Below are 27,965 nucleotides of genomic sequence, written 5' to 3'. Positions count from 1 at the left end.
GGACATTACACAGCTTATTTAAAGTCTAGAAATGGCTGGTCATTCTGCAACGATTCTGTTTTAATTTTCAAAAAAAAATTGCCGTATGACCTTAAAAACTCTTACCTGGTGTTTTTAAAACCAAAATTTTAGGGAAATAATCTCGGGATGTGCTCTGTGGAATTTCAAGAAGTTCTAATGGCTCCTACACAATTTGGCCTTGAGGATAAGTGTAGTTCAGAGACATAACTTCTAACCATAAGACTGGACGTCATGGAGAAATAAGTGCACTTTGAATGAGTTCAGAAAAACTATTTCTTTTTATAAGCTAATTGAAGCAGCCAATCAAAACATAGAGTAGAGGGAATGTAAGTCTGCAATGCTGTCTACTGTTTTACATTGCTTTGTGATTGAAAGTGATGTAGAGAATTAAATAATTGTACTAGTCATAGAGTTAGTGTAAGTCTGCTTCATAGTAAGCAGTATCAGTGTCATAGGAAATGTAGAACATGACTGAGCAAGAAGAGGAAGATATTACTATTCCTGGATTGTGAAAATGATCTTCAACATTTTAATTCTGAAAGTTGCAGAAATGCCAAATGACGGGATTGGCTTACAAGAAATCCAAGAGTTATAAATGGCTCTGACAAGATTTGGCCTTGTGGAAACTTGTGGTAGAGAGCAAGAAGTCATTTATTGCATGTAACATGTTTTTAAAAACGATGGAGATTTTCTTTCAGAAAGTGGCGGGCTGAAAGTAATAACAGCACAACAGAGTGTAAGCTGTTCATAGGACATCCTTTGACGTCATGGAAAGTAAGTTAACTTTAAGGAGTTCTGAATTCTGATTTGTTATGTTGTATGGGTTTTTTAAACACAATCATTTTGATTGTGTTTTTTTTCCCCGCTGTTATATGATGAATACCTTCAAGTCACTGTTTTTAGTGAATTTTGATACATTCTGAGAACAGCAAAAATAAACCATTTAACATGTATAATTAATTCTGTACTGTTTGCATTTATGATGTATATGTAGAACTGTGTAGGAGGCATGGAGAAGGTGAGGCTTCTGTAAGTGTCAAAGTTGTTGCATGCAGTGCTGCGCTTCTGCATATTCTTTCATATGCTAGACTAAATCTGCACAATGAGATACCTAAGCAAAGGAAACACAAGTGATGTGATTGTGAAATGAGCAAAATAAATTGCACGTATTTCATTTACATCACCTGTGTTTCCTATCATTACGAAGCACATTGTGTAGATCAAGTTTAGGTCTGTCCAGGGAAACATAGGAGGTTTGGACTTTGTTCAAGAGTGCAGTGGACATGACTCACTTCATTGGTATACCTTCACATATATTATGTCCTCTATTCTCTTCAACAACTCGAAATTTCATCTGCAACCCTGAGTAGGCCTCACCTCAAACAAACCTCTGGATAGGAGACATCTTATTGGCATCCTGAAGCAATTATTTAAAATTTTAGTGTCTTGCGACACTTTTCTGAGACAACAGCAATGCAAAAGATGCACCATATTTTAAGATAGGCCTCACTTCATCTGCATCAAGATACTGTTAGTTTAAAATGTATATCTTTAGGACTGTGTAGGGGGCCTGGAGAAGCAGAAGCTTCTGTAAGTGTCAAAGTTGTTGAAAAACTGTTTGTCCTTCAATCTTTTCCCTTATCTTTTGTAATTTTTAAATACATGTTTTAATATTTTTCAAATGTTTGTTCTCTCTTTCACAGATTGAAAGTATAAAAACAAAAAGTGAGTAATTTAACGACAATTATAAGGTAAATGTTTTGTACTCTTTTCGTTACATTTCTATCACATTTAACTTCTATTAGTTCCACTGCTTCATTTCTTTAACCCTCAGTTTCCTGCCTTTGCTACTTCCCTCATTCCTTTCTCTATTACCTACTTACTCAACTCCTTCCACTCTTTTTCTCAGTCCCTCTCTTCCCTATGGTTTTTTCAGTGAATTTTCAAGGTTTTGTAAATGCAAATTCCTAACTATATATGGTCTATAACCTATGGTTTTTTCAGTGAATTTCATTGGTTTTTTAAAAGCTAATATCTATAGCTGTAAAATATATTCTTTATTATGTGACGTATCACGTAGCCACGTGAGACGCCTCATGACGCGTCGCATAACCGTGACGTATCGGCTCTGCAGCGCAAACAAAACCCGTAACGTAAGCGTGCCGGAGCACGCTTACAGATATATATATATTTTTTAACCTTAATTAGACAAAATCCACATGTGCACATATCTTGAGGCCTTGCAAAGGCACATCAAACAAACAGTCCCTACAATTTTGCCAAGTTTGCTGGAAATCTATTCCCTTAATTTTTTTTTTACTGTTTCTCTTGGTTTTCCCCTTGTTACGCTTACCGGGACGCTACCCGGTACGCGAACCGGACGCTCCAAAAACACAAGATGGCGGACTCCCGTTACGCTGCCGGTTAGCTGCCCGGTTCGTGTACCGGGAAGCGCCTCTACCGCGAAAAATCGCGGGGGACTTTAATATCCCCCTCATCAATCCTAGGGGTCAGGAGGGGTTTACCTTGCCCCCTTTCCTTCATTTCCCCCTTTTTTTTTCACCACATCTTGTCTCTCGAACCTACCGAGAGACAAGATGGCGGCCGCTCCGGACTGTTTACAATGTTGACAGACACCGGAGAGCCAATCAGCTTCGCTTCGCGAAGTTCCGTTACGCGTCAGGTACGCGAACCGGGGCGCTAACCGGAGCGCTGTCACAGATATATATTTTTTTTTAAACGTTAATTTCTCAAAATCCACTGGAGCACATATATTGAGACATAGCAAAGGCACGTTGGGCAAACCATATCTACAATTTTGCCAAGTTTCATGTAAATCTATTCAGCCGTTCGAGCTAAAAGTGAGTCCAACCGCCCTATGGAAAAATGAATGGGAAAAACGCGTTTTGGGACCCCCCTTTTTTCTCGGCCCCCCCTTGACGAAACCCCCCCAAATTTTCAGGGGCTGCTCAGAAACAAAATGTGCCATTTTCCTGAACATTTAAGCCAATTCCGTCCACAAACGCCAAAGTTATTAGACATAGAATTTTCAGAAATCCCATAGAGAAAAAATCCTAACTATATATACCCACTGGCTATCGCCAGTAGGTAATATACATATATAAACATATATAATCTGCATATCTATATAAATATAAATGCATGCATACATATACATATATGCATACATATGCATGTTATTTACATGAAAGTTTTAAAAACACTAATAAAAGCAAAGCTAAAAAGCCACCTCATTACAAACAGAATGGCTTTAACTTAAACGAGGGCGAGATCTATTGCATTTTCAATGCTTGTTTACTTTGGTTCTATCAAGAAGGCATTCAGATGTGTCACACATTTGCCATAAATTCTGAATGTTAGCACTCTAGTTGCTCATTAGATCACTGTAGTAAAGCTAGTGCTCACCAGGCAAGTCTGCTGCTAATCATGGTTTGCAGCCATTTTCCCACATTTTTTATCCCGCAGACTTTCAGTCCGCATACCATTATCCCGCAAGGTCATTGACCTCGCATACCATTATCCCGCATTTTTTCAAAACGCATGTGCATTTATCGCGCATGCCTTTACAAAGAATTACGTTTTAAAGGCATGTATGGTAAATGCATTTGCGTTGTGAAAACCACGATGACGAGAGAGGTAAGTGGGTTTGTGTTAATTTTTTCGTGGGTTAGTGATTGTGTAGTGTAGTGTAGTGTTATGTAGTGTAGTGTTGTGTTAGTGTAGTGTAGAGTTGTGGTGGTTGTTTAGTGTAGGGTCATGCTGGGGGTAGTGTTTTAGGGTTTAGGGTTGTGTTGTAGTGTTTGCGTAGTGTAGGGTCATGCTGGGGGTAGTGTTTTAGGGTTTAGGGTAGTGTTGTAGTGTTTGCGTAGTGTAGGGTCATGCTGGGGGTAGTGTTTTAGGGTTTAGGGTTGTGTTGTAGTGTGTGCGTAGTGTAGGGTCATGCTGGGGTGTAGTATTTTAGGGTTTAGGGTAGTGTTGTAGTGTTTGCGTAGTGTAGGGTCATGCTGGGGGTAGTGTTTTAGGGTTTTGGGTAGTGTTGTAGTGTTTGCGTAGTGTAGGGTCATGCTGGGGGTAGTGTTTTAGGGTTTTGGGTAGTGTTGTAGTGTTTGCGTAGTGTAGGGTCATGCTGGGGGTAGTGTTTTAGGGTTTTGGGTAGTGTTGTAGTGTTTGCGTAGTGTAGGGTCATGCTGGGGGTAGTGTTTTAGGGTTTTGGGTAGTGTTGTAGTGTTTGCGTAGTGTAGGGTCATGCTGGGGTGTAGTGTTTTAGGGTTTTGGGTAGTGTTGTAGTGTTTGCGTAGTGTAGGGTCATGCTGGGGGTAGTGTCTTAGGGTTTTGGGTAGTGTTGTAGTGTTTGCGTAGTGTAGGGTCATGCTGGGCGTAGTGTTTTAGGGTTTTGGGTAGTGTTGTAGTGTTTGCGTAGTGTAGGGTCATGCTGGGGGGTAGTGTTTTAGGGTTTTGGGTAGTGTTGTAGTGTTTGCGTAGTGTAGGGTCATGCTGGGGGTAGTGTTTTAGGGTTTTGGGTAGTGTTGTAGTGTTTGCGTTGTGTAGGGTCATGCTAGGGGTAGTGTTTTAGGGTTTAGGGTAGTGTTGTAGTGTTTGCGTAGTGTAGGGTCATGCTGGGGGTAGTGTTTTAGGGTTTAGGGTAGTGTTGTAGGGTTTGCGTAGTGTAGGGTCATGCTGGGGTAGTGTTTTAGGGTTAAGGGTAGTGTTGTAGTGTTTGCGTAGTGTAGGGTCATGCTGGGGGTAGTGTTTTAGGGTTTTGGGTAGTGTTGTAGTGTTTGCGTAGTGTAGGGTCATGCTGGGGGTAGTGTTTTAGGGTTTAGGGCAGTGTTGTAGTGTTTGTGTAGTGTAGGGTCATGCTGGGGGTAGTGTTTTAGGGTTTAGGGTAGTGTTGTACTGTTTGTGTAGTGTAGGGTCATGCTGGGGGTAGTGTTTTAGGGTTTAGGGTTGTTTAGTTGTTTAGTGTATGCTAAAGGCATATTCGTTCTAAAAGTTTTCGTTATTTTAATTTGCGGCCTAATAGTACATGCGGGATTTTTTTTGCGGACTGATGGTATGCGGGATTTCGTCATATATTCGCTAATCATACTTTCTATGGCAAAATGAACCCCCTCATTTTGTTCCTTTTTAAATTAAATGTTTTAAGAGTTGCCACTTTATTCCAATCAAGATGGCTTCAGGTGTGCCATACCTTTGTAATAAGTAGGACTGTTAGCACTCTAGTTGTTCTTTAGAACACTCTGGGACATTCTGTCATTGGGCTATAGTTGGGCTACATCTGGCTGATATTTGGGCTACATTTGTTTTTTTTTGTCTCTGGTGGCCATCTTTGGGCTACATTGGGCTACATTGGGCTACATTGGGCTACATTTGGGCTCCAACATATATATAGCCCAATGTAGCCCAATATATATTTTTCAAAGTTAATTTTCGTAAAAACCACTGGAGCCTATATCTTGAGACATAGCAAAGGCACATCGGGCTACCAGTCCCTACAATTTTGCCAAGTTTGGTGTAAATCCATTCAGCCGTTCAGGCTAAAAGTGAGGCCAACCGCCCTATGGAAAATTGCATGGGAAAAACACGTTTTGGGACCCCCCCAAATTTTCAGGGGCTGCTCAGAAACAAAATGTTCCATTTTCCTGAAAATTTCAGCCAATTCTGTCCTCAAACGCCAAAGTTATTCGACATAGAATTTTCAAAAATCCCATAGGAAAAAAATCCTAACTATATATACCTACTGGCTATCGCCAGTAGGTAATATATATATATATATAATATATAATATTACCTACTGGCGGTCGCCAGTAGGTATATATAGTTAGGATTTTTTCTCTATGGGTTTTTTGAAAATTCTATGTCTAATAACTTTGGCGTTTGTGGACGGAATCGGCTGAAATTTTCAGGAAAATGGCACATTTTGTTTCTGAGCAGCCCTTGAAAATTTGGGGGGGGTTCGTCCAGTGGGGGCCGAGAAAAAAGGGGGGTCCCAAAACGTGTTTTTAACATTGAGTTTTCCATAGGGCGGTTGGCCTCACTTTTAGCCCGAACGGCTGAATGGATTTGCACGAAACTTGGCAAAATTGTAGGGACTGGTAGCCCGATGTGCCTTTTGTAGGTCTCAATATATGTGCTCCAGTGGATTTTGAGAAATTAACGTTTAAAAAAAGATATATATCTGTAACAGCGGACCGGTTAGCGCTCTGGTTCGCGGACTTTTCGCGCAACGGAGCTTTGTGAAGCGAAGCTGATTGGTTCTCCGGCGTCTGTCAACATTCCAAACAGTCCGTAGCGGCCGCCATCTTGTCTCTCGGTAGGATCGAGAGACAAGAGGAGGTCAAAACAAAGGGGGAAATAACTATAAGGGGGCATAGTAGATCCTCGCTGACCCCCTAGGTTTGATGTGGAGGTTTTAAAAGGGCCCCGCGGGGCAAAAAAAAACCAAAATAATAATAATCGAACGGCTGAATGGATTTGCACGAAACTTGGCAAAATATTAGGGACTGGTAGCCCGATGTGCCTTTGCTAGGTCTCAATATATGTGCTCCAGTGGATTTTGAGAAATTAACGTTGAAAAAAAGATATATATCTGTAACAGCGCTCCGCTTCGCGTACTTTTCGCGTTACGGAGCTTTGCGAAGCTGATTGGTTCTCCGGCGTCTGTCAACATTCCAAACAGTCCGTAGCGGCCGCCATCTTGTCCCTCGGTAGGATTGAGAGACAAGAGGAGGCCAAAGCGAAGGGGGAAATGACCATAAGGGGGCATAGTAGATCCTTCCTGACCTCTTAGGTTTGATGTACCATTTTGCCAAGTTTGGTGTAATTCCGTTCAGCCATTCAGGCTGTAGACGTATGTAAATGTCCTATGGAAAATTGCATGGGGAAAACACATTTGAAAGTGTTGAAATTTAGAACCAATTAAAATGTTACTTTGGTTTTGTATTTGTGTGTGATGAAAGTTAATTGGTTATGTATATATGTCAAATGAGAGGAAACCACAGCCATTTTGTGATACTACTGTCTGAGGTACATTTGTGAGGAATTTTTGGTGGTGAATTTCTGGTGTTTGATTTACACAGTACTAACACTTCTGCTACTTTTAAAAAGGTGAGTTGTTAATTTGTAAGGGGAACTATGTTGTACACTTGAAGATAATTTGAAAAATGTTTTCTGTTATTTATTTGCTGTCCTTCTGTTATACTAAATACTTGATGAAGTTAGTTTTATATTATGTATTACTAAAAACGATAAATGAAAGTGATTATTTTTTTCTGCAATTTACAGCAAGCAATTTCAAAATAAAATGGCTCACAATGAAGAGACCGTGGCAATTTCTTTTGAATTGTCCACTACATTGATTGAAATTGAGAGCACCAATAATGAAATATTGTCACAAGGAGGACATGACTTGTATGATTCCATTAGATTGATTGAAATGGACAGCACCAAGAATGAAATATTGTCACAAGGAGATGACTTGAATGATTCCACTACATTGATTGAAATTGAGAGCACCAATAATGAAATATTGTCACAAGGAGGAGATGGCTTGTATGATTCCATTAGATTGATTGAAATGGACAGCACCAATAATGAAATATTGTCACAAGGAGGAGATGACTTGAATGATTCCACTACATTGATTGAAATTGAGAGCACCAATAATGAAATATTGTCACGAGGAGATGACTTGAATGATTCCACTACATTGATTGAAATTGACAGCACCAATAATGAAATATTGTCAGAAGGAGGAGATGACTTGAATGATTTTTTTGATCAATCTCTTGATGGCGAATTTATCGAGTGTTTGGAGACCATAGAGTTACAAGAATCATCATTGCAGACTTTTAATGAGGAGATTCCAGATGAGATGATTGAAGAGGAAATTACTGATGAGGACATGTTAGTAGTTGTTTCAAATTTAGAAAATTCTGAAGAATAAATTTATATTTAGAAATCAAAAATTGTTTGAGACATTATTTATTTTTATTTTTAATTTATGAGGTTGTAGCGAAGTGATTGTAGTATAAAATGAGACTTATAGTATAGAGTGCAACATTTTTATGTTACATGGTAAGTTTACTCATATTTACTTCCCTTCTGCCACTATATTATCTCCAATGTGTATTTGACATGTCTTCTTCATCTCCGGCCTCCTTTCTCTCACTGTGTGTCTCCGATGCATCTTATCGCTGGTATTTTGTGTAATTACAGAAGAGAGTAAAATAAAATAGTTCGGAACGTGAAAAGGGGGCAAAGTAGAGTACTCCTCACCCCCTAGGCCTTTTTAGGCGGTCCCAAAAGGATCAGTTTCTGCTTTCCTGAGAGATTATGGTATGAGTTCCATATACCACAATAACTTGCATTACAACATGCAAGATATCTATCTCCTATTACCAACTTTTGGAGATATTCGCGCTAAGCGCGAATATCTCCAAAAAGTAACACCTGCCCTGAGCAGTTCTTAGCCATGTTATCCAATGGGAGGTGGATAACATGGCTAAGAGCATTAGCTCGGTAATGCATGAATATCGCTGAGTTTTTAGCGATATTCATGCATTGCGGCCGTTTATTATCGCATTTGCGATAAACCTTGATAATAGTAAGGTTTATCTTCGATAATTTCTGACGATGCTTAGTGGTAAAAAATTGGTTGGTAAGCATCGTTAGCGATAAATATCGCTTAACTTTGGTAATATGCCCCAACGTCTGTTAACGTTCGATTCGAAGGAAATGAGGAAGTGTTGAAAAACATTGTCTGCGCCATCTTGCCTTTTTTGAAATGCCACACTTTTGTCGTGCACGGCAGCCATTTTAGATGTCTTGACCAGACCCACTCTCTGCACGCTGTCGATTCGTAGCATGGCTCCTCACCCTCGTAAGCATCTCCCCCAGGCACTGGTCACCACCGCTCTCTGTCTTATGCATGGGCAATAAACCTTCCCCCATCTGCGCTGCTCTTCCCTGAGAATCACACTCTGTGCCCGCCCGACACCTCCCTTTCGCCCTATTCACTACCGCACCCTCTGACACTCCTCTTCCTCTGTGTCCGAATGTCCAGGCCGGTCCTAGGCTATCAGCTAGCCCTGCAGATGTAGTTTATGGCCCCAGCTGTAAAGAATCACCCCTCTTCAAAGGAGTTATAGTAGATCAAGGCCCACACCCGATGTGATCCGTCACAGCACACGCGTTCCTACTATCTGAAAACCATCCTGTATTGTGATTGGGGAGAGGACCGAGCCTGAAGCGGAAGATTCCAGGAATGACTCTTTGTACATCAAAGTTTTTACAATTATGTGTCACATTAAAAATATATAGCACTCCAACAAAGTAGTAGGAATATAAAACTTTAATAACATATAAATATATACAACAAAACAAAAACAGTAAAAACATTTAAACAACGAAGAGACCGTGGCAATTTCTTTTTAATTATCCAATAGATTTATTGAAATTGACAGCACCAATAATGAAATATTCTTGTCAGTAGCGGTCTGTTGTGCGAATAGTTCCAAGGCAGCAGAACGCGCTGAAATCTAGATGGCACGAAAGTGATGTCTAGCAAGTTGCCGCCCAGCAAATAACGGCGTGGGGCGCCGCGGGGGTGAGTGAGTCCAGTAGGCACCACAGCTATTCTTACCGGCATTGCAGAATTACTGCTGGGGACAATGCCTGTGCTGTAGCAGGGTCACAGCAGAAACAAAAAGGATTCTGTTGAAGATGTTGTTGGTTTTCAATTTGAAAACAGTTCTGGTGTCAACTGCTATGCTAATGTAGTGGTTAATGTTTTGTTTTCTCTAGAAAATGTAAAAGAGGGGGAGGCAGTCCAAAGTTCCGTTAAAAGGGCAAAGGAAAGGATCGGTGGTTTGAACTATCAGTCAAAAAGGGGAGGGGGTGCAATAATTTTTCCTACCGGGTCACACTGTGCTTTCACCGGAAGTGAGGTCTGCAGGATTGTAGTAATTCAAAGTGAGGCTGGCGCCAGCATGGGAGCGCCGACGTCCCGCGGATACAGTTTCGTCACTCCACGGGCGATCATGGCAGTCATTCCCCATCGGGGGTCGGAGACTCCCGCGGCTCCTCTAGAATCTTCAAGGTCGTGGAGGACTACGGTGGTGGAGTCAACCAGTGACCGGGCCATTTCTTTATGTTGGGCCCGCTCTTGCCAGGTCGACCGCCATTTTGAGAGTTCGGCAGCTACCGGCGATCGCGGGGTCACATGAGCGGACGGGCTCCACCCTGCCGGGCGAGACGTTGCAGCATGGCCACAGTGGAAGAACCGTTATCTAGGTCGTTCCGAAACTGTGCAGCACTGGAGTTGTTAGGATGCCACCGCCTGGAGCGCTGAGGGTGCAGCTGGGAAGCCTCCACCTGGGGAGGCGGGAGAGGCCTGTTCGCACCGTCTCTCCCTCCCAGTGCACCCCACGGCGTCTCGCTTGAGATTTGTTATGGCCGGACCAGGCGATGAGGACGAGGGGGGGTCGGAGGCATGTGCAAGACATCCCCCTCCAGTGTTGTCGCAGCCATTATAAAAGAAAGAAGTGTCCCGTCCGTCTTCGGGCCGGGCTTCCGGTGGATGTCGGCCGGACGCCCCTGGCTCTGGCCCCATGAACGGGTTTCTTGGTTTATCGGCTGCAGCCGGATCCCGTCGGCCTCGGCCCCCCGACCGTTGGTGGTCGGACCGGAAGAGCATGTGGCGGGACTACCTGCAACTCTCAAGGGCCACCGCGGCCGGACTGGGAGAGAGAGGGGAGGGTCGAGGAGACATTCCCCCCCCCTGCAACTGTTCAGCGTTGTAAAGGCAATCCCCTGGCCGGGTCCCGCTGGTCTCGGCCTCTCCTCCGGCTACACCCTACGTTAGGATCTCCTGGCCGAGGCGTGGCAGCAGAACCTGCCTTATATGGGCTGCTCCCGGCTGGGCGTAGCCGGAACCCTGCCCCACCTTGGAAGTTTCCAGAGTGGGGGTGGATGTTCTACTGACTTGCATTTTCCCTAGTCTATCGATTTTTTTGGCGTGGCAGGCGGTGGGACAGCGAGGGGTGATTTGGTTTCTCTTACTGTTTTTCTGGTCTCTCACCACTGGCATATTTTAACGTTTTCTTGTTTCTAGGACATTAATAGGTTTTATCATTACGTTATGTTATCGTTTCTTTGTTCGTTGTTTAATAAAAGTTCATGTTCATCAGTGGCCTACTGATTTTCGTTTTCCTATTTTTTTCTTTCCAGGTTGTTTCATGGTAAAGTTTCTGTTAACAGGATACAGTGATCACTTCGTTATTATTGCATATGTCCTTTTCACTAGGGGTGCTCTCTGGTCGGGCCAGATGACGTATCTCTAGTAAATGGTCCGGGTGAAAAAGGTGCATCAATCAGTGGGGAGTAGATAGGCATGACAGATTACAACGGGGGAGAACGGTCCGCATTACGTACCCTTTCACTACTTGCAAAGATTTTCCTACGTTTATTTGCAAACAGGGAATACCTCCAAAAAGAACTAATTCCCAAACAGTCAATGTTCGGACAATCAATCAATCAATGAGGAATGAAATAGGTACGACGTGTTAAAGGCTTGCGTTACCTACCCTTCACTATCTGCAAAGGGAGATAGAATATTCCTATTCTTCCTCGTTTGCAGGTAGAGAAGATCGTTAAGAGAATTAACTTCGAACAATTCAATGCTCGATTGAAACAATCAACAAGGGGTACTGTGAACACAAATGAACGCCGCTTATATACATACGCATTGCTATTTTCAACAGGTTGTTCCTAATGTTTCTATTTTAGCGAGGTCAAAAGAGATCCCATTAGTGGCCTACTGATTTTGCTCGATTCCTTTTGTTTTTTTACACGATTTTTCGCTATCTGCAAAGACTAAACAGAGTATTGCGACTCTGTGCTTGTTTGTAAATAGAGAATGAACCAAAGAGAACAATCAATCAAATGGAGAGAGAAGCAGGCACGACGGATTACAAAGGGGGAAAGGGCTGCATTAACTACCCTTCACTATCTGCAAAGAGAGAGTACTCCTAATAGAAATGAGGGGTGGGGGGCAGCAATCAAAGCAGATCAGTGTGCATAAACACGAAAAAAAAAATTCTTACCACGTACTTGACATTCGACAGCTTATGATATTTGCTATTAAAAAACCATTGAAATTCACTGAAAAAACCATAGGTTATAGACCATATATAGTTAGGAATTAGCATTTACAAAACCTTGAAAATTCACTGAAAAAACCATAGGTTATAGACCATATATAGTTAGGAATTAGCATTTAAAAAACCTTATTTTACTCACACAAAACCATTGAAATTCCATATATAGTTAGTTGCACTAACTATATATTGCGCACCCGCAATCCACTGCTGATGATGTCACATATTACATCATTCATGACATGGTCAGTGACATCACTGATGACATCACTGATGACATCTCAAATGACATCACTGATGACATCTCATTTGACATCAATGACCACATCACTGATGATATCATTCATGTGACAATACAATGCATCTCCTCACATTTTAATATAACCTCTGTTTCACCCAGTGTTAAAAACAGAGTATAATTTTTGAAACCATTGACACACCAATACTAGTTACTACATACGTACTCACTGATTCCTACGTCTACACACACATTCACTCATTCACCCATACAATCATTCATACATACAATCACTCATGTTTACAACACAATCATATGCACTCATACACCTATACAGACACTCACACTCTGCCACTCATCCATGGAGTTACTCACACACCTAGTCAGTCCTGTAAAGAATCAATCACACTTCCATTTTCTACTCTATACAGTTAAACATAGAGCACCTTACGTTTTCAACCATATACTAACACATACTTACTCTCTTATACAATCATTGATACAAGTACACATTGATCTGTACAGAGTCACACACCTCCCATCCAGCCACACACACACTCAGTCTCCCATGCAAATACTTGGGCAATCAATCAATAACCCATATAGTTACTCATATAGCTACTGATCAACACATGCAGCAGTTTACAGAACAACAGACATAATGATGCACAAATTAAGACAGTTTAGTCACTAACCCATGCACTCAGTGAGACACATTTAATCACTCACTCATACATTCAGTCATGCACCTACTAAATCCTTCGTCCAGACACTTATACATCCACTCATTCTTCAATATGTAAGACATATTTTAACTTTACAGAAACATAGTCACTGGATGTTGTCATCAGTGATGTCATCAGTGATGTCATTTGAGATGTCATCAGTGATGTCATCAGTGATGTCACTGACCATGTCATGAATGATGTAATATGTGACATCATCAGCAGTGGATTGCGGGTGCGCAATATATAGTTAGTGCAACTAACTATATATGGAATTTCAATGGTTTTGTGTGAGTAAAATAAGGTTTCTTAAATGCTAATTCCTAACTATATATGGTCTATAACCTATGGTTTTTTCAGTGAATATATATATATATATATATATTACCTACTGGCGATAGCCAGTAGGTATATATAGTTAGGATTTTTTTCCTATGGGATTTTTGAAAATTCTATGTCGAATAACTTTGGCGTTTGAGGACAGAATTGGCTGAAATTTTCAGGAAAATGGACACTACGCAAACACTACAACACTACCCTAAACCCTAAAACACTACCCCCAGCATGACCCTACACTACACAAACACTACAACACAACCCTAAACCCTAAAACACTACCCCCAGCATGACCCTACACTACGCAAACACTACAACACTACCCAAAACCCTAAAACACTACACCCCAGCATGACCCTACACTACGCAAACACTACAACACTACCCTGAACCCTAAAACACTACCCCCAGCATGACCCTACACTACGCAAACACTACAACACTACCCTAAACCCTAAAACACTACCCCCAGCATGACCACTCCTGACCCCCTAGGATTGATGAGGGGGATATGAAAGTGCCCCGCGGGGCAAAAAATTTTTTTTTTTTTTTTTTTGCGATTTTACGCCGTAGAGGCGCGTCCCGGTACGCGAACCGGGCAGCTCACCGGGCAGCTCACCGGGCAGCTAACCGGGCAGCTAACCGGCAGCGTAGCTGTCAATATTGTAAACAGTCCGGAGCGGCCGCCATCTTGTCTCTCGGTAGGTTCGAGAGACAAGATGTGGTGAAAAAAGAAGGGGGAAATGAAGGAAAGGGGGCAAGGTAAACCCCTCCTGACCCCCTAGGATTGATGAGGGGGATATTAAAGTCCCCCGCGATTTTTCGCGGTAGAGGCGCTTCCCGGTACGCGAACCGGGCAGCTAACCGGCAGCGTAACGGGAGTCTGCCATCTTGTGTTTTTGGAGTGTCCGGTTCGCGTACCAGGTAGCGTCCTGGTAAGCGTAACAAGGGGAAAACCAAGAGAAACAGTAAAAAAAAAATTAAGGGAATAGATTTCCAGCAAACTTGGCAAAATTGTAGGGACTGTTTGTTTGATGTGCCTTTGCAAGGCCTCAAGATATGTGCACGTGTGGATTTTGTCTAATTAAGGTTAAAAAAAATATATATATCTGTAAGCGTGCTCCGGCACGCTTACGTTACGGGTTTTGTTTGCGCTGCAGAGCCGATACGTCACGGTTATGCGACGCGTCATGAGGCGTCTCACGTGGCTACGTGATACGTCACGTAATAAAGAATATATTTTACAACTATAGATATTAGCTTTTAAAAAACCAATGAAATTCACTGAAAAAACCATAGGTTATAGACCATATATAGTTAGGAATTTGCATTTACAAAACCTTGAAAATTCACTGAAAAAACCATAGGTTAGAGACCATATATAGTTAGCTGGACATTTTATTGACATAAAACCAATGAAATTCCATATATAGTTAGTTGCACTAACTATATATCGCGCACCCGCAATCCACTGCTGATGATGTCACATATTACATCATTCATGACATGGTCAGTGACATCACTGATGACATCACTGATGACATCTCAAATGACATCACTGATGACATCACTGATGACATCTCAAATGACATCACTGATGACATCATGACACACCAATACCAGTTACTACATACACACTCACTGATTCCTACGTCTACACACACATTCACTCATTCACCCATACAATCACTCATACATACAGTCACTCATTATTACAACACTATCATATGCACTCATACACCTATGCAGACACTCACACACTGCAACTCATCCATGGAGTTACTCACACACCTAGTCAGTCCTGTAAAGAATCAATCACACTTCCATTTCCTCATCTATACAGTTAAACACAGAACACCATACTTCAGTGACATCACTGATGACATCACTGATGACATCTCAAATGACATCACTGATGACATCTCAAATGACATCACTGATGACATCATGACACACCAATACCAGTTACTACATACGCACTCACTGATTCCTACGTCTACACACACATTCACTCATTCACCCATACAATCACTCATACATACAGTCACTCATTATTACAACACTATCATATGCACTCATACACCTAGTCAGTCCTGTGAAGAATCAATCACGCTTCGATTTCCTCATCTATACAGTTAAACACAGAACACCATACTTTTCACACATATACTAACACATACTTACTCTCTTATACAATCACTGATACAAGTACACATTGATATGCACAGAGTCACACACCTCCCAGCCAGCCACACACACACTCAGTCTTCCATACATCCACTCATTCTTCAATATGTAAAACATATTTAAACTTTACAAAACACACAGACACTAGAAGATGTCATCAGTGATGTCATTTGAGATGTCATCAGTGATGTCATCAGTGATGTCATTTGAGATGTCATCAGTGATGTCATCAGTGATGTCACTGACCATGTCATGAATGATGTAATATGTGACATCATCAGCAGTGGATTGCGGGTGCGCGATATATAGTTAGTGCAACTAACTATAAATGGAATTTCATTGGTTTTATGTCAATAAAATGTCCAGCTAACTATATATGGTCTCTAACCTATGGTTTTTTCAGTGAATTTTCAAGGTTTTGTAAATGCAAATTCCTAACTATATATGGTCTATAACCTATGGTTTTTTCAGTGAATATATATATATATATCATCTCCGACGCTTGCAGATATTTAATTCAGGCTAAGGCACTCGTGGGGACTGAAAATCTTTTAATCCATAGCAGGCGCGTTTCAGCAGTAGCTTTCCTCAGTGCTTATTAAAAGATATAACAATGTCCAAGCGCACGGCGTCACTTTTTAAACTCAAAGTCTTTCGTGATTGGCGCTTTTTGAATGATGGTAACAAAGGAAGGACTCCGGTAAAGTACACTTCCCTGGGCCGCCCTCTTAGCAAACCAAAACTTGAATGTCAATTTAATCCTAGCCATATCGACTTGTTTGTACAGTGGATTTTGTTATGCAATAATTCAAAAGATGGTTTCTAATACGGCAGGCCTTTTGCTCTTCAAGCGTTTACAATGCTCTTACCACCATAGCGCCGTGCATTTAGTCTCCTCGCCAAGCCTCAGTTTAAAATCCAGGATGAATCCGGTGGCGGCAGTAAAATTACTATTCACCATGAACTTGCATAGTTCACGACCTTAAGCCGACCGAGAAATCCTTTTGAGACGGTTCGGCTCCTGCATATAATTGTAGCTCCTACTATATATATATATATATATATATTGAAATTATTCAGTGTAGACTGTATATATATCTGTTGGGGGGACATGACTTTAGTACAATGGTCCACCATCACACCTCTGATAGGGAGAAAACCCGTTGGCAGCCAGAAGGCCAGAAGGCAAGATTGGAACTGAAATAGAAAGCGAGGTGAAGAGAATGATGATTGTGACTCCCCTGTTCAGTATTTTAACCTTGGCACCACCACTACGGCCTCCACTGTCAGACAGCAGCCAGAAGCTATGTAGTATAGAGGTCTTGATTACTACAGGCACCTGCAGCTGGTCCCTTACACTATGCGCACTGTTCAGGACATTCGGAGGGCATGCCTCTACTTTCCAGGCTGCAGGCCCAGTCCCTACTGGGATCACCCATGTGTGTATGACTCCCTGTAAATGACAGACTCCAGCCCTGTAGCTGTTCATCTGGCGTTTGGGCGCACACACGTGTCCATTGTCCTCCCTAGTGGGTCACATCCCCATGTTATGAGCCGAAAGCCTTTAGTAGAGAGGGGTGCGGACCACTGGCATGGGGCCACTCTCCAAAACGCCATCCTCTACAAATTTATGCAGCCCGTTTCCCCTCATGCACCACGGTTTCCACTAGGCCCGCATCCCCACTGGGGTGGGGGTGGGGGTGAGAGTGGGACAGAACAGTCACCTGGGATACAAGATGCCCGCCAGCTATCCTGTGGGCACCTGGATGAGGATTTGTGCCAGAAAGAATTATATATTCATTCAAGACATATAGAAGTAGTTCCACTTTTTTCGTCACATACTTACATTTGGGTAAACATTCAAGTATTTGGCCAGTCCTGAAGGAGTCCCTCTAGCACTCTGTCCTTCAATTGCAGCTTAACTTGAAGCATGTATGTCAGACACATACAGTAAGGCTCACTCAGCACCCATCCCCTTCCCCTGTAAACATTCCCTTTTTGTGCTGTATCTACCCTCCCTAGCCACGTTCCCTCGTCATTTGAACAACCCATCGGAACACCTTAAGTTGATGATTATAATGGAATGAAGTAGACATTGCACCAGTAACTGAGGCATTTTGCACATGGCCGCTGCAAGATTTAAATTTGAACTGTGCGAAACTGCATGTTGCCCAAGTTAGCACAGAGTACACAAAATTACAGTCACCAATAAAATGCATGTCAGATCCACTTCTTATATTCTGATGCCCTTAATGCAACATTATGTGTCTCATTCTTCAGGCACTTTTATCTTACCAATTGTTTACCTGAGTTTGAAGAGTCAGTATCTTAGTCTCAGTAATGGTAAATATGGATGAGTCAGAGCAAGAGGCACTAGGTTCACTCAACAACATGCCTTATATGTAGTTGTTATTCAAAGTTCATACCTTTAGCTTTGAAATGTTCCAGCGTTTCCCTTTTGATGCACGATTTGTTACGTCTTTCATCTTGATTTATCAAAGGGAGTCTTTTTTTAAATTCACAGATTCTTCTTTTAGTCGTAGTAGTCTAATAAGAGAAACATAGTTTTACATATATTTGGACAACATGAATTACAGGCAGGCTAAGAATCACTGTGAGAAAATATCAAAAGGTTAACACAACTAGATATTGTTGATCCTATTGGATGACACTTCTGGATGCCCACATGAGACATATTCATCTTTTGTACCAAGCAGCATTTTTTGTATGTCAAATAATACTTGCCATCATTCATGCACCAACTAGAATCAAGGATATGCTCCCTATCTTTGAGTATGATACACAAGGCACGCTGGCTAACCAATTGTATAGTACCAATCTGCCTATTGATTTGAATAGCATAAGAAATCCCACTCCTATACTGAGGGTAAAGAATATTAAATTCTAATACTATTACACAGTGATTACAATTTGGTACTGAAACAAAACACCATACACATATGCAAAAGCTTCTACAACATATCATGAATAGTGTTACAAACACAATCAGTCTTTTGAGTGAAAACAATTGAGTGACTATGTCAGACTGTGTGTGGCAAACTGTTGGCTTCAGTGAAAATGCTATCAAAGCAATTTTTCTGAGTCAAGGGTAGGTATTTTCCTTTGAAAGTGCCTCAAAACTAGGAGCCACTTGTTCTATATTTAGAAATATCCATGCTTTAAGAGAAGCCTCTCCCATTGGCAGATCATCAGAAGTTAGAGGAACTTTGTTGAGCAGCTGTCATGTTAAATGGAAAAACAAGTTGATGGATAGAATGCAGAACAATGTCATACATTCACCCCAGTACAGAGATCTGGGCCTAAATCCATTGTTTTTTGCTCACTATGCCATTCCAGTGTGAACCCAGCCATATGCAAATCAGTCTTGACCCTGTGCCCCATTGGAAAAGTCCTGCCCGAACTGCTAAGCCAGGCCTGCCTGGACTGGAAACAAGCATCCTAGGACCGGTTTCGGGCTTTCAGCCCTCATCAGCCAGGATAGCTTGATTCCAGTGGCATGGAGAGCACGGGACTCACGTCTGAGCATACCCGTCCCACTCGGGGTGACAAATGCAAAAACAACAGTTGATGGACAGAATGCAGAACAATGTCATACATTCACCCCAGTACAGAGATCTGGGCCTAAATCCATTGTTTTTTTGCTCACCATGCCATTCCAGTTGTTCCAGTCATGTTAAATGGAGCTGCTGAGCAAACCTTTTTGTTCTTCAAAAACAAACCCACACAGTCAGTGTATACTTTTGAAAAACAAGATAGTATTATTCTTAGGAGTTTTCTTCTATTTCTCTTGCTTTCTATTAGGAACTGTAAGGCTTTATTTGGTGATTCTGAACTAAAATAAATAAATAAACGGAGACCAAAAACAGAACACAAGATTTAAATATTTAAATACACCTTAAACATGGAGCTAAAGTTTTAAGAGCTCCAGGTATTTTACTCCATATTCTATGCCCAGGGAACGCTTCCATATTACAGAATGGGCCTCGGATGCTAATTGAACACTTGTGTAATGGGAATCGCACAGGAACACATTTTGTGCCTGCATAATTTCAAGGGTGCATTCCCTAATTTTAGTGAGTGCTTGAGCTATGTACAAATGATCAGGTCCGGACAGGGCATAGCGAGCTTAGGCTGTTTTCCCAGTGGGCTATAAGGGTGGGGGCCGGTTTGTTGTGTGTCGATTTAGATACTGAATATAGATTTCCCGATTCATGCCCTTATATAGGTACAATTCACTTTTCCCTTATTTAGGCATAGAAATCCATCCCTTATTTAGGCATTGCTCATGCTAACCAAATAAAGGCATGGCCAATTACATCCGATCCTCTTCGTCACAACGAGTTCTTGGAAAACCAGACTCTTAAGCCTTTTGGACTTCCCCTTGCCTGGATATTGATTTCTCATTTATTATGTATGAACATCTATTCCTTAGGGGTTCATTCATGACGTTCTTATGCCAGACTTGTACGTCAATACTGGCATTCCTAAACAGCTTCAAGGTATAAATATACCTTCACTTGCTATGGCATTGCACGGTGCAGTTCGGCTACCTACTTGCATGACGTGGCTCGCCACAGCAAGTCCCGAAGTAAGTCAACTCCCCAACTGGCGCACTGACCAGACACTGTCATCCTCCTCACCGAGAATCCAGCTCCAGTGCTTCTGACTCCACTTGCTGGGTATTAGAGATCGAGTCCCGGGAAAGAGATACCAACAGCTCTCATTCTAAGGTATAGAGCTGATTAGAACCTAGTGAAACATTTGGGAATTCCTGGCACAACTAAACTAAACTTAAACTAAACAGCACCTACTTCTTCCCTTGTGCTACGCTTAGGCTAGATACACTGGGGTTGGGTTATTTTAGAAGCACCAGTTGAGCATTTTAGCCTGTGTTATTTATGTATGTATTTTTATATATGTCATAGTTCCAGACCAAGCTATTGCAGTATTACTTTATCTTACTGCTAACGCTGTACGTATTATACTTCGCATTCTGTCTTATGATTGTAGCAGTTCATATCTCTTGCATGAGAAATAAGACTGTTCAATAAACCCTTTTATTGAAACGCCCTTCTCTCTATTTCCGTGCAACTCTGTAGAAATGAAGCATGCACCAAGTGATTGACCAAGTGAAACGTAATCTATTGTTTCCATGACTCTGAAGATATTTTTCCGACTCTAAGGGAAACAAAGTTGTCATGTTTATGCGGTTGTCAGAAACTAATCCCTTCTTGTTCATTTGAGAAGTTTCTAGTGACTTATGAGTTAGCTGGCACACACAAGTAATTAAGTTTCATGTACTCAAGAGACATACTGACCTCAATCCTATGTCAAATCTATAGTGTATATTATTCCAATGCTCAGAACCTATCAGGGATATAGGAACTACACTACATGGCGCCCAACGGTTTGGTAAGGCACTAATTAAATGCTAGATACTGAAGTAACTAAGTCGGGCTTTTCTCAGAGACCCTTTACTCATAATACTCCATAAGACGTCTGGAGTGGGTAAGGGATAATATCCGCCATACCTGAGTAGGACGAAAAGTCCTATGTATTAGCTCTTTTGGTTTGTTCAACGTTTAAGGATACAGTGTTCCAAAATATTGTTCGCCTTATCTTTGTTCCCTTGAAACTTGCTCGGCATTTTTCATTAAATAATGTCCATAGACAACAACACTGAAACCGGTGGAGCTGCAGGCGACAACATCGTACCAGCTTTTACCATAACAGGTTTTACAGAAACTGATGAGAATGCCAGAATCATTCCTCCAAATTTAAGGAGAGCCATTACTCTAAAACTTAGAAAACATGGCCTAATATCAAGAGGTGGTAGAGCAGTTTTTGTGATAGAGACACATGAATATCACCAAACAGATGTCTTCTACTCACGGATAGTATTCCCAGAATCAAATCCAGTGACACATTTGTTTCACTTCTACAAAGAAGATGATCCAGCAGAGGAAATATTCCCTTCAGGATATTGAAATTCCACTCACACACCAGGAGCATGAGCTCTGGTTTAAAGCCGCGCTAAAACATATAAATCACATTTCCAGGCTCGGTCCACTAGGTAGACCAGGAGCAACATGGCCGGTTTTAGCTGGCTATACCCTACATCCTGACATTGAAGACATGTCAGACGTAGAATTACTCACTCAACTCAAAGAGTTAATCAAAATTTATAGACAATTGGTCCAATATGACATGCTGACTCTCACAGGCCAACCTCCAATTGTTATTCCACAACAAACCTCTCACCAGGGGAATTTACTAAAAATTACACCACAGACTTTACACGCAGTCATGGGTAAATTACCAGCAAAACGTGAACAAATTCCGTTCTGGGTAGCTCAGACAATTACTCAAATCGAAGCGGTATTTCCCCAAACCAGTCCTTATGACAAGCACAGAATTTTAACAATCTGTTTACCAATGGGATCACGTCACATCTGGAAGACTGCACCACTTGAGGTAAGTCTTTGCTGCATTCTTCACTAAAACACATGGTGTTCCGTCTATGGCGGTAATACCTGACATCCTGAAACAGATTCAAAATTAATACGGGGGAGAGCTTGCTCTGAGTTTATGCATGAAATTACTGAACAGTTTTAACCAGGTCTCATCAATAATATTATCTAATATTAAAGGAGAAGAAGCGTCAGTGGCAATCTGCCAGAAATTAAGGGAATTTGATGCAACAGAACAAACACAAGAACTAGCCAGAATAATTAAAAAATCGTATGAAGAATTAGGCAGAGACAGTTTGGGTGGGAAACCAGTGAAACCACAAAAGTCTGAAAGTTCTGAAAATGTCTTTACTAAAACACTCCTACTTCTTCTAAAAAGAAGTGGAAAAATAGCAAACAACCTTCCAAAGATAAGAGTTCTCATTCCTTAGGTAGGTCTCCTCAAAAGGAGCCCTCTGAAAGGAGGTATAACCTCAGGAATAGGGATAATTTGAGAAAACCTGACAGGTATCAAGATACTGATAACCTTTCCTCTCGTACCTTTCAGATATCATCACAGACATCCGAAAGAAGAGGACGGTCAGAGAACAAGAAAGAACGCATGAAGTCCAAAGACGATCAACACGTTCAGAAAAACAAAAACTCAATTCTCCAAGAAGAAAGTAGCTGGTCTAAAGATCAGACATGCCGAGGATTCTGAGAACACAGCTCAAGAGCGGAGAATGGGCTCAGACAATGCTGGACAGTACAGCAGAGGTAACAACAGCTCGCCAGAACCTGAAGGGAGTTCTAGAGACAGTGGACTTGAATGAAGACATTGAAGAGGAAACTGTAGATACCATGCAGGTTAGTTCTCCGCATAGGTTATATGAAATAACACTCCGGATGGAAGGAGAGGGTGTATGACGTTACAACGCATAATTTTACAACGCATACCTTTACAACGCATTTTTTACAACGCAACATCCATTACAATGCATTCCATTACAAGGCATACTACCTTTACAACGCATACCATTACAACGCATAACATTACATTGCATGTATCGTAAGTATTGGATAGTGTAGGGGTAAAAATTACTATTCTAACTCTAGGGGGGTGCAACAGTAGGGTAAGTGTTGGATAGTGTAGGGGTAAAAATTACTATTCTAACTCCAGGGGGGTGCAACAGTAGGGTAAGTGTTGGATAGTGTAAGGGTCCTATGCGTTGTAATGTTATGCGTTGTAATGGTATGCATTGTAATGACATGCGTTGTAGTGGTATGAGTTGTAGTGTCATGAGTTGTAATGTTGCGTTGTAAAAGTTTAGTTGTAATGGTAGTGCGTTGTAAAAGTTGCGTTGTAAAGGTTGTTTCACGGAAGGAGACATACCAAGAAAAGTGAGAGCACTCTTTTGGGAGCGACTTTCTAAAGGTTATGAAATACTTTTAGCAGAACAAGACTGACCAGAATTTGTCAGGAAGTGCCCACATGGTGAAGACATCATTATGCTAGCCTTCTCCAACCATATTCCAGTACATTTAAAATATGCTTATGCCAGGAAATGGGCAGTTTCTCAAGCCCCAGCATTATGTAAAAATCATGTAGGATTGGATGAGGATTCTCCTCACCATAAAATCTAGTTGCAAAATCGACCAACTTCACAAATGCAGTACCCAGTCAAGCAAGAACCTAAAAAACAGGTCAGGGAGATCTTAGATCAACTTGAATTCCAAGGGGTGATTGAAACATGCACCTCATCAATGAACAATCCTTTGTTTCCTGTTTCCAAACCAGACAAATCTTACAATGAATATTTACAGAATTGGCTTCAAAATGGTTTCAAAAATGCAAAAGGTGGCACAATTAAGCATAAAACGCTTTGGGAACAAGTAGTTCAGTTGCGAAACGGACTACAAAACACTCATGTGATACACACTCTGAGTCATCAACGTGATGGCGTTCATGTTGAAGGGAATTCATTGGCTGATAAAGCCGCGAAAGGGGCTGTGCAAACGGCTTCCGTAGATGCAATCACTCATTCAAAAATGAAAATAGACAGTGAATTAATACTGGCTGGCAATGCTACAAGCAAAGGCAGCGGTGCAGTGTTACCTAAAAAGTTTCCACTCAAATACTCACATCTAATTGATGCGCACAGCGTTCCGTTTGCTCCAATTCCTGGAGTGGGGGTTAGAGTAATTCCAAACATGGAATGAAGAGAAGCTTTGATTTACGAAGCACATCTGGGAGAGGGTTTGATACATCAAGGAATCTCTAAAACAATATTAGCTTTAAAAGAGATGTACTCAGGGCAGGACTGGGAACCAAAACCGGCCCTGGCAAAGTGCTCGGCCGGCCCCCCAGCCTCCAGAGGGGTTGGTGGTGTGACCGCGCTCTTTGCCAGGGCCGGTTTTCGGCGATTTTGTTACAGGGCCGTTTTTGCAGGAACGCTGGAAAAACAGCCCTGTAACAAAAAAACGGCCCCCATGGACCCAAAACCGGCCCCCACACTTGCGGCGCACCGGGGGATTGCCCGGTGCCCGCAACGGCCAGTCCGGGCCTGGATGTACTGGTGGTCAGGGAGGAATGCACATATTCACATTTTGGTCATTAACTGCATAAACTATAATAGGGACTGCAGCACAGAACACCACCAGATACCTGACTACAGCGTAGCCAGCTCAGTACAGACACCATTGTTAGACAGCATTAGACTATCTACGTGCAGGCATCCCTCTGGACGAATGCAGTCTCATAAACACTAAGTCAAGGTTCCTTTGGATGTGGCCTCAGCGCTCGGCTGACGCTCAAACTGTGATAAAAGATGTGCAAGTTTTTATCTGCACATATGCAATAGGCACACTACACTCTGATCAGGCCCCTGCGTTTAGCTCTCGAGCTTACATAGAAGCCACGACCAGTTTGGGCGTTGCATTGCAGTACTCTTCTCCATTCCATCCTGAGGGAAATTCTCTTGTGGAACGAAAAAACTAGGACATAAAGCAGTCTATAACAGCTCTGGTATTAGGTTTGGGTGATGGGTGGATCGAACATCTTATTGGGGTTCACCTGCACTTAACAACTTGCCAAGAAGTTCTCTTTGGTATGTCACTCCACATGAGGTCCTATTTGGGGCAAGAATGTTGGTTCTGGATCTTGATTGTCATGGAACAGTGGTGGAATAGGAAATTTGATATTAAAGATCATTTGACTGTTTTACAGGACTTAAATAAACTAAGATCGAAACAAAGCAACGTGTTCCTGAAGCCAACCACCACTGGGGAAAAAGCAACCATCCCAGCAAGGCCTGTCTGGATCCAAAAGCTTGGTGATTTAGTCTGAGAAAAAGTCACGGACAAGAAGGAATTTGGGCATTCTTACAGACAGCCAGTACCTGTCCTATCAATCCACGGATCTAGAACAGTAATTCTGCCGCCCCTTGCTGGTAAAAAGGAGAACAGATTTGTGTCCATCGACCTGATCAAACCACACTATGTGGCCGATACTAAACAGTAGGCCAAGTGGAGTCCGCCAATGTAGCAGACGCACTCCTCTAGCTACAATCCAAGAGGTTCAAACTGAGAGACTCATCACCATTGAAGAATATGCAGTGAGAAAAGAAGTACTAGGCAACAAAGCTATGGAACTTGTACCTCTGAGACCCAAATAACAGTTCGTCCTGAAACACCTGTCTACAGCAAAGTAACAAGTGATCAAGTGGTTCCAGCAATTTCAACAAATCCGGATGCAATTCCAACCAGAACTGCCTCTGGCTATTTCATTAACTTTGATACGTTTTCTGAGGATCCCAGCGAACCTGAAACGACGCCAGCAACAAGAACATTCAAAGAACAAGCAACATACTTTTTTCATCACCTGGAAAAGATTTATCTGGTTTCACCATGGATTGAACTATGGATTGTGTTGGGAATATTTTTTCTTCTACTTTGGTTAGCTCTGGTAATAACTCAAGGTATGCTGATATGTAAAAATGGACACAGCAATTAAAAGAGTGAACTTACTTCTCCAGCCAGACAAATCATCCCATCGTGAACAAAAAGTCTTGTAAGCAGTGAACATCACAGCCATTCCTATACAGGATGGTAAAGTTTGGGAAAAACAGAATATGACATTTTTGGCCCGTCGGAGCTGTTGAAGATTTCACACTTTTTTCAAGATTTCATTAAGTGGCTTTATTACCTCTAGTGCCTTTTCTGATGATTGGGACTTCAAGACTGTTAATACTATAGTGTCTGATCTAGAGATGTCTGCGGTATTCACAAATCATGAATATTTAGAGGGTTCATCAGACTATTAATAAGTGTATTGTTATAACCATTATGGTCATCATTTCTTGCACAGATCTGCAATGCCTAGAAACGTATATATTCATAACCAATGGGAACATTGTCCTACACCTCCAAAGGGTAGCTCAAAAACTTTTACAATTAAGTTTCCATAATATTCAGGGTTCAATGTCTCCAATGGAGAAACATTTTACTTTAGAAATGTAAACAAAACAGGAACGAGAAGTATGTTAACTAATACTAAACAGATTTATTCTGCAGCCTTTAATGTCCAACTGTCTAGACAGGGTTTCCACTTTTGGAAAGACAACATTGAGACAAAAACTGTCTGGGGTACAAAAGATTGGCAAGTACAGGGGGTAGAAGCCTTGTTTAGAGCTTGTATCATCCCTGCGCAAATTATGTTTTTGAATGACACTGTCCAACAAACGTCTTGCCTGGGGTTAGCCAAGATCAAGGACATGAAAACACCGACCATACCTATACCAGCAAGTAATAGCACTACATGGGGGGAGGTTGACGTACATAATATTTTGCATCACAACAGATCAGATCCAGATTGAAACAAATGGTTTCTCATGCCCATAGACACAAACAACTGTCAAGATTGATTCCTGAACAAAACACAGGGTTTCAAAACCAATAGGCCAGACTCAAGATACGTTCAAAGACAGCATCCTGGGGTAATAACAACATACAGTGTAAGGAAGCTATACCTTTATTGGCTACAGAAAGCTACACTACAGGATGTAAAACAACACTTGTCTTTACTTAAAGATGGTGTAGACCTTAGGGAATTCTTGCTAGGACCAAGAATGCCGCGTCAAAAACATTTCATATATGCCGGTATATATGCTGCATATAACGAATTATGGAAGATTACCCAAGCAGATACTGCAGAACGAATACGAGAAATTGATCGTATTAATTTAGAGAAATCTCTCCCTGTAGTAGATAATGGGTTAACAACTCTGTCGTCTAGGATGTATCCATTGGACAGCATTGTGTCTTCTGCCATAGACATCATGGAACAGGACTTGGTCATGTTGCAACACGGTCAGTCTCAATTACGTTCTATCATTCTATTAGGTTGGAAACTACAAAACCTGCATTCAGGCTATGTGCCTTGGTGTTTAATCAACACTATGTCACTGTTTTCATAATTCAATCTCACTGAAAAACAAATCACACTGGCACAAAGGAGAACAGACTGCACGATGCTGAGCATTGAAAAACTGGAGAAATTACCATTCACAGTGGCAGAGAAACCAGCTACTGAGTGGATAATATAGCCTTATAGCCCGCCGTAGAGGGCTATACGGGCTATTAAAGGCCCTCTCCAGCGTTAAAGGCCCCGAGCCGAAGGCGAGGGCCTTTAACAAGGGAGAGGGACTTTAATAGCGGTATAGCCCATCTACGAAAGGCTATAAGGCTATTAGAACATTCTGTTACTAGAGGACAGAATGTTCTAACAAAAAAAACAAAGCCTTTTGGAAGC

General features: G+C 41.7%; 1 protein-coding gene across 1 annotated transcript in view; it reads right to left on the bottom strand.

The window, feature by feature from the left end:
- IAPP (islet amyloid polypeptide) overlaps positions 1–27,965 on the bottom strand; it is a 586,160-nt gene that overhangs the window by 521,521 nt on the left and 36,674 nt on the right. Inside the window, exon 2 of the mRNA XM_078654439.1 lies at positions 18,113–18,233. Coding sequence (XP_078510565.1) covers positions 18,113–18,172 — 60 coding nt within the window. The 5' untranslated portion in view covers positions 18,173–18,233. The remainder of the gene's footprint in view (positions 1–18,112; positions 18,234–27,965) is intronic.

Source organism: Lissotriton helveticus, chromosome 1_1 (genome assembly GCF_964261635.1).
Source record: "Lissotriton helveticus chromosome 1_1, aLisHel1.1, whole genome shotgun sequence".
In the NCBI taxonomy this organism is placed as follows: Eukaryota; Metazoa; Chordata; class Amphibia; order Caudata; family Salamandridae; genus Lissotriton; species Lissotriton helveticus.
This window is presented reverse-complemented; position numbering and strand designations above follow the sequence as displayed.